Raw genomic sequence first — 14,569 nt, forward strand, 5'->3', positions numbered from 1 at the left:
GGATGTGTGCAGCTTAACATTGGCAAGACGGTTGCTTGGATGTGTGCATCTTACTGCTGATCAGTTTCTCGAGCTATCAGTTGTACCTGTTGGTGCTAAACCTGTTGCAGTGGTCTGCATCTGTGACAATGCAACTACATTAGCACTTACAAATCCTTTACATAAACTTTGGTTAATCCTTGAGATAAGTGAATTATAAGGTACACAAGGCTAACGAACATTTCACCATGGTTATCTTGTTTGTTAATTGTTTGACATTTGCTGTTCAGGTTGATGTGAAACAGACTTTAATTTTATGTTTCTTGTAGGCCTTCTGAATGCTGTGTTTGAGTTTTGGTATGAATGGGAGTCTGATGTTGTAGTACAATTTTAATGGTAGTTTCTTGGTTGTTTCTTTGTACTGAGTTACCTGTTTCATTGTTTTTAAAGGTGGTTTTTAGGTGTTGTATTTCTATTAGTAGTGTAATTTTATTGGAAACATTTTATGCTCACTCGAACAAAAATGATTTTTTTTCTTTTTTTTTAACTGATTGTGTTTGGTTTGATACATAGCTGGCAATGTGAGTTGTTTGTCTGTAGATACTGATTAGTGGGTGATGGACTGCAATTTGTAGGAACAGAAATCTTTTGTCTTCTTGAAGTGTTCATACTGATTTTTATGTTTGGAATTCATATAGGATAAAAATTCTATTGGTTTAGTACTATGAGACCAAGATGACAAAAGTGACATTATTGTACCTTTACCACAGTTTGGGCTGTTTTGTAGAAGTGTTCAACACTTAATTTTCATATCTTCAAGAATGTATCATTTAGTATAGGAGAGAAAGATTAGACCTTTTCTTTAAAGATCTGGAAAATCCAAGTGGCCCGAAATATCATCTGAGCATAATATTTAAGGGAAAATGTCAGATAGTAAAAGTTTTCTCATTATGAAGTAATTTAACATGATTAATAATAAAGAGCTCTGATATTTAGAAATTAACTTTTTATTATTGGTAATTATCTTACACTTGTAATATTAAAATTTCCACTTATTGTTTTGTAGCTAAACCTGCTTGTTTATATTCAGTACAGATAATAGTGTTGATAGGATTGTAAAGATGTGGAAAAGCAGCTTAAACAAAAGTACAGACTTTACACAAGAATAGAAGTTGGAAAAAAAATTGTGTATTTATAATGTGAAAAAGCTGTCAGACAAAAAAATGGCAGTAGACCACTATTTAGATTCTTCACTATATTGTTTGTTTTAGAGTGAATTTGCTCATCAGTCTATAGGAAGTATTTTAAAAGATGGAGTAAAAGGAACAAGGGATGGAGGTTCAGCAGGAGAGAAGGTAAGTATAAAGTTAAGTGTACTCTCTCTAGTACAGAACCGGTAAGAAAAGTGACAGGAAGTATTTCCTCCATCCCTTGTTCCTTTTACTCCATGTTATATCGGCAGAAAAGTGTGAAGTTTTGGTGCACTGTGTAGTAAGAAACAGGATAATAGTGTTTACAATGCTCAACTAAGGGATAAAGTTGTGTTTCATGTATGATGTATGTGATAAAATTATTTGACTTTCGAAAGATTGTTTAGCAAAAACAAAAAGATGGATATAGATGGCATTGATTCTTTGATCTGCTGTATATGAAATGTGTATGTTTCTGGGTAATTATCATCTTTTATTAAGATCTTGAGATTTTTTCTTGATCAAACTTTTGATAAAGCAGTGTTATAAAATTATTATGAAATAGTGAATTTTTAAACTTATAGTATCAAGAAGTGTAAAAATCCATTGTTTTCATTTGTTGCTATATTACTTATTTTTCTTTTCCTTCCATAATGATGTTAACTTTTTTTTCTCTCCCCTAAAGTATTAGCAAAGCATTGAATCCACTACCATCAATAATGGAAATGGTGTAATATTTTATTCCTCTAGTGGATAAATTCATGCTTTGTGTATAAGGTGTATTTAAAACTTAGGCCTAATTATCAATTTTTAGGCACCTGTATTGTGATAGTTAAAAATATATAACAGTTATGAAATGCTGAATTTTTTTAAATTACTGTATAAAGAAGTGCAAAAATCAGCTGTCATCATATGTTGTTTTATAAAATTCTTGTTTGTATATGTGTGTCTAAGCTGCATTTTCTTTCACACAGTCTGTTAAATGTACAGCATCCATAATTAATACAGTGGGTACATTTGTGCTTCACGTAAAAAGCATAGGCCTAATTTTCGATTTTTATGTGCTTGTTGGACTTATATTGAGATGTAATTATATTCCATTATTTATAAGCCACAGAGAGGTGAAGAATTAACTCTCACTAAGGGATCAGTCAAATCTGCCTTGTTTGTGACCTCAAATTGACCTTTATAGTTTTAATACTATAATTTCTAATATGTTCTGTTTATCTTCACACAATTTCACAAGCTTTCAGTAAGATTATTTTGTAGAAAAAATTTTTAATGAAGTATTTTCACTAAAATGTTTTTCTTTAATATGTGGAGTCAAAGTGTTAACTGCTCTGAGTGTAAAGTGAGTTTCATGTTAAGACTAAAAATGCTTTTCATGACCTAAAGATTATCAAATTTCATTTGCACAACCTCTAAAACCTCTTAAATATATTTCAAATGTTTTTTTTTCAGTAAAACTTTATATTTTATCCCTTTTTTTGTATATCCTAACTCTATATGAGGTCAATCAATTTTCTTAACCGCCATAAAAAAAAATGAAATAAATCTAAATTACCCTTTTTTTCTTTCTATAATGACTTTAGATTGTAACATGAAACTACATGTGTTTTTCCAAAGTAGCTTAAATCTCATAACAGTATACACATGTTTCTACTTAAGTATGTAAGTAATAATCCCCACACACAAGTTGTAACTTATGTGCCAAACGTGTAGCTTACGTTACCCTATTGAATTACATAAGACAGGCTACTTGCGAGTGTATCTTGTGAAAAGTTTTTATTTTTTTCTTTATCTTGCCTAATCTAACCTTCTCTAATGTAATAAATTTCTAATTTTTGAATTTTAGTTATTTTATAATAATAAGTAAAGAATACACATGAATAACAAAAAATTAATACTTACCTGGATCTTTTTTTTGTTGTTGTTGTCAACTGTCAATGAAACTTAACCCTACTTTTTTATATATATTTTTTTATTTAATTAAATAATATGCCAAAGAACAGAGAACAATAACATACAAAAAACAAACAGTGTCCTATAACTATTGTTGTTTTTCTGACTTTTTAACTATGTGATAAGAGCCATTAAAAACTCGCCTAAGCTCATCAGTGTGTTTCCTGTGGGCATAAAGTTTGTGCTGGAAGGGAATAGACAATCCTTTGTACAGAAAACAATATAATATATCATTTATTAGATTAACACTTTGGCTTTCTGTTGGTTATAAATAATATAGTATTAAATATCAGAGAGAACTATTAGCAATTTGTGAAGGAGAGGATGTGACAGGTGGGTGTGGCAAGAGAGCTCTAAGTTTCTACTTCATGCCTCTGTAACCAAATGCGATTAAAGGCTATAAAAATTATGCTTTGTCTGAGTAATGACAACATTATAACAAGTAATTTACGTTAAATTTCGTACTTCTCGGAGGAGTAGTAAGTAAACTACAGAAGAGGGGATACCTAACTAGCAAATGTCACAATTCTCATACTAAGGTGAGATTGAAAATTTTAAAAAATATTTCCTTATAAAATTAACTTGTATTAAAAGTATATATATTAACAACATTTTTATGCGAAGTTTATTCCTATACCATGATAATAAAATAGTTCATTCAAATTTTGAATGTAACTTTCTAAAATGTAGTGGTGTGCACTTTGACCTGCTCTTAGTGAGAGGGTTAATGTGTTTCCTTGTGTGTTTATACTACTGAAGTAATTGTCTTCAAATTTAATCTTAGTTTTGCACTAGTTTCAATGTGAAAGTACCATTGTACAATCAGCAAATATGAATATTGTGTTTTGGGGATTCTTACAATTTATTTCAAAGCACCTTAAAACACTGTAGCAATCAAGGATCCATACATTTATTTTAAAGCACCTTAAAACACTAGCAATCAAGGATCCATACATTTTATTTTAAAGCACCTTAAAACACTAGCAATCAAGGATCCATATATTCTTACAATTTATTTCAAAGCACCTTAAAACACTGTAGCAACCAAGGATCCATAGATTCTTACATTTAATTTTAAAACGCTTTAGCAACTAAGGACTCATGGATTCATACATTGTGTTCCAAAATGATGGCACTTATTTTTCACTGCATCTATAACTTATAAAATCTCCTCTATAACTTGTGGAGTCACCCCTGTAATTTATGACCTCACCCTATGCCCCTTGCAAGAAGTACTTATAACAGAGCTTAACCCAATAATGATGACATCCTTCAAAGTGAAAAATGATATGTAACTATTGTTAAATTTCTTTCCAATAATAAAACCATTGGATAAATTGTGTAAAATTTTTAGAGTAGTTAAAGTGTAATGTAATAACTTTTACGAGACTGGTTGATTAATGTTACCTGAAGAGTAATGTACAAGTAGTTAAAGTGTAATGTAATAACTTTTACGAGACCGGTTGATTAATGTTACCTGAAGAGTAATGTACGAGTAGTTAAAGTGTAATGTAATAACTTTTACGAGACCGGTTGATTAATGTTACCTGAAGAGTAATGTACGAGTAGTTAAAGTGTAATGTAATAACTTTTATGAGACCAGTTGATTAATGTTACCTGAAGAGTAATGTACAAGTAGTTAAAGTGTAATGTAATAACTTTTACGAGACCGGTTGATTAATGTTACCTGTAGAGTAATGTATGTGTAGTTAAAATGCAACTTGTTTAAAACTTGACAAGATCTTTCATAAAAGTAAGTAGTTTGAGAAAAATATAATAATTTTTTTTTCCTGCTATTTCTAATAGAAATTCGTTATTTAATATAGTTATTTGCACTCAAACTCTGAATAGTTCACCTACAAGGTGATTTTCAATTTAAGTATTTAATATACTATTTATTATATAACAGTTTTCACATTTCACTTGCATAATCTCTAGAACCTTCTAAATGAGAAATGAAAATTAAGAAATGCAAATATGTACATACCTTTTAACTCTTCTTTGAATAATCTTAAAATATCTTCTTTGGGTCATCTGCATAATATCGCATCTTTAACTTTTTTACTTATAGTTAATTTTTAATGTTTTATTTTTCTTTTCTACTCTTTACTGTTGATTATTTATGCCAACACACATCAACAGGTACCCGTAGGTGATAGAACAGTATGAACTCAAGATACCTTAGTCTCGGGCAGAATCCTGTTATACACTCTTGGTAATGAATCCTTGCAGAATGAGGGGAAGCTGTGGTTATTTTATAAAAATTATTAAACCTTTCAAATACGAATTGCAAAACAAATAATGCATAATTAACTAAAATATTAAAATAAAACCTAAATACAACTTAATTGTCTCTCTAAGTATGACATATTTAGGTAAGAAGTGCTATTGTGAACAAAGCAGCCAAAAATACTAAAAGTAATCACACCTACCCGAGGATGACAGCTTGGTGCCAATTTCAAAGTAACTTGTTGGATTATAGTGTAAAATGAGCTCTTTCTGATGACTATAAACATGTACATGTTGAAGTACATATAACTTCTATCAATTTTAAACTATAGAAAGTGGGTGTGGCACCTGTCAGGAGTTGACAAAATTTATTTCTTGTTTCAACTCCATTCAGCAAAGTACTTTGAACCATACATGTCAAACGGGCAACTAGGCTACATTCTCATCTAGACTTGCTTGTACTTGACTATCGCCTTATGTTTCAAGCTATACTTTACCAAATTTCAACATTGTTTATAGCTAGTGCATAACGTGACACAAACCTATGTTTCTTTTAAAATAAGATGATATAAAACTTTGAACTATAATGTACTTAATAATAATTAATTAAAATATATTGATAGTCAAGTAGTTTAATTAAATTTTGAATGTAACTCGATGGCATGTGCAGAAAGGAGTTTAAAAATTGGGTCATTGTCATAGGATTAAGGGACACAATGGTACTTGCAGTAAAGTTATGGTGGTCAAATTTTCTTGGTTATTGGTCTGTAAAAACACCCCTTTTCTTATTACTAAATCCAAATTATTTTACATCATACGTTTTGGCCAGTAATATTCTCTTATCTTCAGGTGAATTCATGAAAAGGACTGTATGAGTTGGTAGGATTCAACCCTGGGTAGTCTTATTAGAAAGGTAGGTTGTGCTGTCTTCTCATGTGGGCTTTCAACTGGTTTCACTGTCCTCTACTCTAAGTTGACTGCGTGTGTTATCATATCTGTCATATGTGATTGATATTTCATTAATGTCATTTCAAATTGTTACCATCTTTTTTTTGGTATGATGAGCTCTTACAGATAAATCACTTTCATAGTCTTATATGTCTATTATGCTTTTGAATTATGATCTTCATTGTTTTTCTTGTTTCTTTCATGTATTAACAAGGGATGTTGTACATGATGGCTTTGCTCTCCACTGGTTCTTTACATGGATTGATGTTATCTAATTGAGACTGTTTTGTGGGTTCTGAAAGCTGTTCTGACTTCATGCTGTTTACATATCCTCTTTATATTTTCAGACACTTTTGCATAGGGGAATGTATCTGTGTGCCTGTAACTTTATTCTTTCTTGTTCTTGGTGTATAACTTCCTTATCAAGTGTTTAGGATATCCACTATTAAGTAAGGTATTGTGGTGTGTTTATCTCCACTCTGGAGACTTTCAGTATGTGATGCCTATCTGTTGTGTTGGTATTTATCAGTATCTGTGAATTTCTTGTAAATTTGCTAGGTATCCTGTGGTATAGGATTTCTTGGTGACCATCATGTGTAGATATCCTGTGAAATATAATGCCTTTGTGACTGTCGTGTCTAAAAACCATGTGGCATGTAATGTCTTGGTGACCATCATGTCTAGGAATTCTATGGCATGTAATGTCTTTTTGACCATCATCTCTCAGAATCATTGGCATTTAATGTCTTGATGACAAGTATGTTTAATAATCATGTGGCATTTAATGTCTTGATGACAAGTATGTTTGAGAATCATGTGGCATTTAATGTCTTGATGACCAGTATGTTTAAGAATCATGTGGTATGTGATGTCTTGGTGACCATCATGTCCAGAAATCCTGTGCTATTTAATGGCTTGGTAACCTTCATGTCTAGGAATCCTGTAGCATGTAATGTTGTTGTGTCTAGGAATCCTGTGGCATGTAATGTCTTGGTGACTGTTGTGTCTAGGAATCCTGTGGCAAGTAATGTCTTAGTGACTGTTGTGTCTAGGAATCCTGTGGCAAGTAATGCTGTTGTGACTGTTGTATCAAGGAATCCTGTAGAATGTAATGTTGTTGTGTCTAGGAATCCTGTGGTATATAATGTCTTGGTGATCATCATGTCTAGGAATCTTGTGGGATTTAATGCCTTGTTGACTGTCATCTCTAGGAATCCTGTGGGATGTAATGTCTTGGTAACTGTCATCTCTAGGAATCCTGTGGGATGTAATGTCTTGGTGACTGTCATGTCTAGGAATGCTATGGCATGTAATCCATTGGTGACTGTTATCCCTAGGAATTCTTTGGATTGTAATGTTTTTTGACCATCATCTCTCAGAATCATGTGGCATTTAATGTATTGATGACCAGTATGTTTAAGAATTATGTGGTATGTGATGTCTTGGTGACCATCAAGTCCAGAAATACTGTGCTATTTAATGGCTTGGTGACCCTCATGGCTAGGAATCCTGTGGAATGTAATATCTTGGTAACCCTCATGTCTAGGAATCCTGTGACATGTAATGTTGTTGTGTCTAGGAATCTTGTGGTATTTAATGGCTTGGTGACCGTCATCTCTAGGAATCCTGTGTTATGTAATGCCTTGGTGACTGTGATCTCTAGGAATCCTGTAGCATGTAATGTCTTGGTGACTGTCATGTCTAGGAGTCCTATGGGATGTAATGGCTTCGTGACCATGATCTTTAGGAGTCCTGTGGGATGTAATGGCTTCGTGACCATGATCTTTAGGAGTCCTGTGGGATGTAATGGCTTCGTGACTGTCTTCTCTAGGAATCCTGTGGGATATAATGTCTTGGTGACTGTCATCTCTAGGAATCCTATGGCATGTACTGCCTTGGTGACTGTTACCTCTAGGAATCCTTTGGAATGTAAGATCTTGGTGACCATCATCTCTAGGAATGCTGTGGAATGTAATGTCTTAGTGACTGTCATCTCTAGGAATCCTATGGCATGTACTGCCTTGGTGACTGTTACCTCTAGGAATCCTTTGGAATGTAAGGTCTTGGTGACCATCATCTCTAGGAATGCTGTGGAATGTAAGGTCTTGGTGACTGTCATGTCTAGGAATTCTGTGGGATGTAATGTCTTGGTGACCATGATCTCTAGGAGTCCTGTGGGATGTAATGGCTTGGTGACTGTCATCTCTAGGAATCCTATGGCATGTACTGCCTTGGTGACTGTTACCTCTAGGAATCCTTTGGAATGTAAGGTCTTGGTGACTGTCATCTCTAGGAATGCTGTGGAATGTAATGTCTTAGTAACCGTCATGTCTGGAAATACTGTGGTATGTAATGTTGTTGTGACTGTCGTGTCTAGGAATCCTGTAGCATGTAATGTTGTTGTGACTGTCATGTTTAGGAATCCTGTAGCATGTAATGTTGTTGTGACTGTCGTGTCTAAGAATCCTGTGGTATGTAATGGCTTGGTGACCCTCATGTCTTGGAATCTTGTGGTATGTAATGTCTTGGTAACTGTCATGTCTAGGAATCCTATAGAATGTATTGGCTTGGTGTCTGTCATCTCTAGGAATCCTGTGGAATGTCATATCTTGGTGACCATCATGTATAAAAATGCTGTGGCATGTAATGTCTAGGAATCCTATAGAATGTATTGGCTTGGTGTCTGTCATGTCTAGGAATCCTGTGGAATGTCATATCTTGGTGACCATCATGTATAAAAATGCTGTGGCATGTAATATCTAGGAATCTTGTGGCATGTAATGTCTAGGAATCCTGTGATATGTAATGTCTTGGTGACTGTCATGGCTACAAATCCTGTGGCATGTAATATCTTGGTGACTGTTATCTCTTGGAATCCTATGGTGTGTAATGTCATGGTAACCATCATATCTAGGAAATCTGTAGTATGTAAGGTCTTGGTGACTGTCATGTTTAAAACTCCTATGGTGTGTTAAGTTTAGGAATCTTGTAGCATGTAATATCTTTGTGAACATCATGTCTAGGTATCCTGGGGTATGTAAGATCGTGTCTAGGAATCTAACTATTTATATCATTAATTATGCTGCTGTATTTTGACTATCTAGGTAGTGCAATCTTGTCTTGATTGTGTTGTGATATTACTAATATTCCATCATCTTATCTCATTCAAATCTAGGGTATTATAGCAGCTGTTTTTACCTTTGAGATGTTTCATCAAGAAATTACTGATTGCTGGTAATAGGTTCGAGATAATAGCTAGGCTTTTTGGCTGATAGGTGTGAGCCAAAGGCTAGGTCTTCTTGGGTGATAGGTGTGAGCCAAAGGCAAGGCCCACTTGTGTGATAGGTTTGAGCTGATGGCTATGTCTTCCTGTTATTGAAAGAACACCCAGGTTGAATTCTACATATAGTTCTTCTCTGGACTTTTGTGTAGATTGCAACTGATAACAGAATATAAACTAGTTGATAGTTAGTATCTAATGAGGAAAAACAAGTAAATATTTAACAGTTAGCCTTGTATAGTCATGTAGGTTACTTACCATGACATCAAACAGTTGGATGAGATGGAGTTTACTAAATTGTAGGAAATTTTGTACAGTTTTTGTACATTTTTAAAGATGGATTCAAATGGACAAGAGAAAGATCAGCTGGATTTAAGGTAATTTTGTAAGTTACGGTTTAGAGAATTTGAATGAACAAATCTAAAATTTGATTTCCTTTTTATAACATCTTATGAGATTCCTTTTTATCGTAGAAAATTTGTAAAACATATATACATATGTAACGTAACAACTTTTCTTTTATCCTGTTGGAAAATTCAATTTGTAGCAGTTAGAGTATAAAATATGGAGAGACTCGAATGGGTAATAAAATAAACTGTATTACAAGTAACAAATGTACAATGCTTCAACAAGGTTTTTCTCATCATCACGTACTGTCTTCTCCAAACTTCATTTTCTGAAAGTTTCATCAACTTTGTAGCAATAAGAGGCTTGTGTCTATTTCCTAAGTAACAACTTATCACTTATCCTTTTGAAAAATTTAACTTGCTGCAGTAAAAAGTTTTTGTCTGCACCTTCTCACTTATACTTTTGGAAAATTTGTAACTTAGTGCAATAAAAAGATTTTATCTATCCCACAAATAGCTTCTTAATTATTTTGTTTGAATATTTTTGATGCTACAATAAGAGACTTATGCTTGACTCCACAGTCTGATTTGTATAACTTCCATTTGTTTAAGTCTCTAGGATTTCTGCATACAGTTTTTGGAAAATATTTTCTTGACATATATAGTATATAATAAGGTTATATGAGACCCTGTATTTTATAAATCAGATTATTCAAAGGTTGACATCATTTAAGAATTCTTTGTTTTTATAGTATGTCTTTTTTTTTATTGCTTCTAACCAGTTTCCTATAATGAATATCCCTTCAGAAAAAATTGCAGGAATTCTTTGCTAATGTATTTTTCTACTTATTTTAAAGAACTTTATTAATAAAATATGCATAAGATCCTAAGCAGTGATAATAAAATCATTAGTAAGATCCATTATTTATCCAATGTTATGCAAATGTGAGCTTCCACTTTGATGCTAGTCATTTAGGTTTGCTGAGCAACTTCACTCTCACCAATAGTTATTAGTTACAAAATTATTTGATGTTCATTATCAGTGATGCAAGGCAGTAGGTGTCCTTCTAGTTATCAGTGATGCAAGGCAGTAGGTGTCCTTTTAGTTATTATCAGTGATGCAAAGCAGTAGGTGTCCTTCTGTTTGTTATCAGTGAGGTGAAATAGTAGGTGTCCTTGTTGTTATCAGTGAGGTGAAACAGTAGGTGTCCTTGTTGTTATCACTGAGGTGAAACAGTAGGTGTCCTAGTTGTTATCAGTGAGGCTAAGCACTAGGTGCCCTTTTAGTTATTGATGAAGTAAGGCAGTAGGTGTCCTAGTTTTCATCACTGAGGTGGGACAGTAGGTGTTGTAATTTTTATCAGTGAGGCAAGGAAGGAGATGCCCTTCTAGCTATTATCAGTGAGGCATGGCAGTGGGTGTACATCTAGTTGTTATCAGTTGGGTGTTTTAGTAGGTATCTTTCTATTTGTTATCAATAAGACAAGGCAGTAGATGTCCTTCTCATTATTATCAGTGAGGCCAAGCACTAGGTGTCCCTGTTGTTATCAGAGAGGCAGGGAAGGAGGTGCCTTTCTAATTTTTATTGGAGAGGTGAGGCAGTGGGTGTCCTTCCAGTTGTTATCAGTGAGGCTAAGCTGTAGGTGTCTTTCTAGTTGTTACCAGATAGGCAAGACAGTAGGTATCCTTCAAGTTGTTATCAGTGACAGTAAATTTCCTTTTAGTTGTTATCAGGCAAAGCAGCAGGTGCCCTTCTGGTTGTTATAAGAGAGGTGAGGCAGTAGGTGTCCTTCTGGTTGTTGTCAGTGAAGCATGGCAATTGATGTCCTAGTTGTTAATCGTGAGCTGAGGCAGTAGGTGTCCTAGTTGTTATCAGTGAGGCCTGGCAGTATGTTTCCTTCTATTATTTTTCAGTGAGGCAAGGTAGTCAGTGTTCTTCTAATTGTAAAATGTCCTAGGTCGGAAATGTTTTAAATAACCTGTTTGTTTTCATATGTACAGGGTGCTAAAAGGTTTCATAGCAGAAGTCATTCCTGTCTTTAATTTTTATTCTTGACCCACTTTATTACACATTTTGTTGTAATAATTAACTAATTTAAGAATTTTGAATTTGAAAGTTTTTCTAATTTATTTTCATGTAACAAAAGAAGTGCTCACAAACAGACAGAAAAGAAGAAACTCAAACAGTAAGTGTTTTTATTTTTTCTAGTTTTATTTTCATGTAACCAGAAAGTGCTCACAAACAGAAATGAAGAAACACATGTATATTGTTTGTAAAGTACAGGTTTTGATGAAAATGCTGAACCAGTACATTGTTCCTGTACTTGAAATTACAATTTTTTACATTTTTCTTTTGGTTTTCATGACAGAAGATTTGAAACTAATTTCTGACATTTGTTTCTAGGGGTGCCACCTAGCTGCAGACAGTAGTGGTAGCCCTGCTCCCACAGCAGCTGTTGAAGAAGAAAGTGATGGTAGAGAATTAGACAAGAAAGTCATGGTAGAGGATAGCAGGAAAGATACAAGTCGGTTGGAGTTGCAGGAAGCATGTAGGAGAGAGTCTGAGGATAGCTCTGAATCCAGTGAAAATAATTTGGGCATTAAATTAAAAAAGGAAAGTTAGATGAAAATATGTTGCCAATTGTTAAGATTAAAAAAGAAATAATTGATAGTAACAGTAAAGAGATGAACAGAGAAAGACAAGACTCTGAAGATAGCAACAGGTCTCTCTTAGATGACATTCAGTCTCTTGAAAATCTTTTAAAGAACAGTCACACTACAATACCAATTGATGTAGGTCAACTAGAAAACAAAATTATGGAGAAAATAGAACAAGAACCAAGTAAAAAGACAACCTTCAGTGGGAGAGAAGAAAAAATAATGAAAGACGGTGAAAAGAGTTCAAATGATGACCCAAATGAAGATTGGTGTGCAGTATGTCATGATGGAGGAGAACTATTGTGTTGCAGTAACTGCCCTCGGGTATTCCATCTTAATTGCCATGTTCCTGCTATTTTAACTACTCCTGAGTAAGTATCCTGTTAGAAGTAATAATACACTAAAATGTTAGTGGCTAACTAATGTTTTTGATAATTCCAGAAGTTCAAAGGCACTATGCATCAATATTATTTCAATAATCAAACTATATAAATATTTTTTTTATCATTTCAAAGTACAGAAGTAATTATATTTTTACTGTTTTTTGAAGTAAAGATCAAAGTACAAAATTAGTGATGTTTTTACTTTTTTTTTCAATGTTGAGAGTAAACAGTTATTCATGATAGTAAGTCATTAAAATACTTAAACTAGCTCTACTTTTCCATTTTTTACTGTCCAAAGGTAACATAATAATTGTTATCTTTCTTATTAAGTCTGGTTAAATTGTATTAAATTCTCCTTATTAAAGAGTGTTTAGCATCACGTGGTATTAGTGTAAGTAATGATGCTTGATATGGCTGTATGGAGTGCATGTGGGTGATGATAAAAAAAAATGTTATTCTAAATTCAATGGCATTACTATAAAGGAAGTTAACACAGTTTTAGAGAGAAAGAACTGCCACTATATATTTTAAAGAATCTGTTTGGTTCTGTAAAGTACAGATCTGTTCTGAATAATAGGGTTGAGATTCTAAAACTAATGTTGGCTACGATCTAGTTTTAATTTTTCTTACTTGCTGTGGTTTGTTGATGTATATTGACAAAAGTTCAGGATATATAATCAAACACACTAGGTATGAAAAAAAAAAAGGTGCAGCCAAAAATGATTCAGCGTGTACCTTAAAGGACCTTTCTGCAGGTTATTATTTTCTGTACGAAGTGGAATATCTGGAATAAATAAAAATTCAATAATGTACTAATAAGTCATATCAAACATTGAAGTTAACTTTCATTGAGTAGAAGACCCAGATGTCAGTACTAACTTTCTTGTTTTTATGTATATTTTTTACTTATTCTTATAAAAATAAATAAAATGCAAAACTTTGTTGCGTATCTGGTTGTTTCTTAATTATTTCTCTTCAATCTATCTCTGGCTTATATGCTAAAAAAGAGGGTGTCTAGCAAATGCTGGGACATTAGTGAGGTTGCCCACTAAGTCACGATCCTTATAGAAACTCCAGTCTAGAGTTGAAAACCACCTGGCTCCACTTAGGGCATTGAGAGTATCATCAATTCTGTGCAGTGGACATGAGTCTTTTTCGGTTATACTGTTAAGAGCCCTGAAATCCACACAGCAACGTTGGATCTCATCCTTCTTCTGGACTAACACGACAGGAGCTGACCAGGGACTATCTCATTTCTCAACTATCCCTTCCTTAATTAGGCCATCCATGACCTTCTCCATCTCTTGTTGCTTTGATGTAGCTATTCTTCTCAGAGGGATCTTTTGTGGACGGTGATTGCCTGTGTTTATTCTGTGCTCCACAAGGTCTGTGCAGCCAAGGTCATGGTCTCCTTTTGAAAAGACGTCTGCATAATTCGCCAAAAGTTCTCTAACCTGAAGAGCCTGTGATGATGACAAATGAACTATGCTCTTCTTATAGAGGTCAGTTAAATGTTCTAGAACTGTATGTCCTTTTTTTATAGTTGTATTTCTTGCTTTAAGATTGACAGGCTCTACCTCCTAACACACACTC

The 14,569-nt window shown here is 33.6% G+C and overlaps 1 protein-coding gene across 2 annotated transcripts in view; it reads left to right on the forward strand.

The window, feature by feature from the left end:
- The first annotated feature begins 1,257 nt into the window (after positions 1-1,257).
- Positions 1,258-14,569, forward strand: part of LOC111083000 (transcription intermediary factor 1-alpha-like) — a 38,022-nt gene continuing 24,710 nt past the window's right edge. The window contains exons 1-3 of one of the 2 annotated variants that reach the window (XM_022402489.1): positions 1,258-1,334; positions 12,083-12,121; positions 12,340-12,964. In XM_022402489.1, the coding sequence (XP_022258197.1) occupies positions 12,567-12,964 (398 nt within the window). In that variant the 5' untranslated portion in view covers positions 1,258-1,334; positions 12,083-12,121; positions 12,340-12,566. Of the gene's footprint in view, positions 1,335-7,688; positions 9,966-12,082; positions 12,122-12,339; positions 12,965-14,569 lie in introns of those variants that run through there. The other variant, XR_002613852.1, reaches the window with a different exon arrangement.

This window comes from Limulus polyphemus, unplaced genomic scaffold (assembly GCF_000517525.1).
Source record: "Limulus polyphemus unplaced genomic scaffold, Limulus_polyphemus-2.1.2 Scaffold6847, whole genome shotgun sequence".
In the NCBI taxonomy this organism is placed as follows: Eukaryota; Metazoa; Arthropoda; class Merostomata; order Xiphosura; family Limulidae; genus Limulus; species Limulus polyphemus.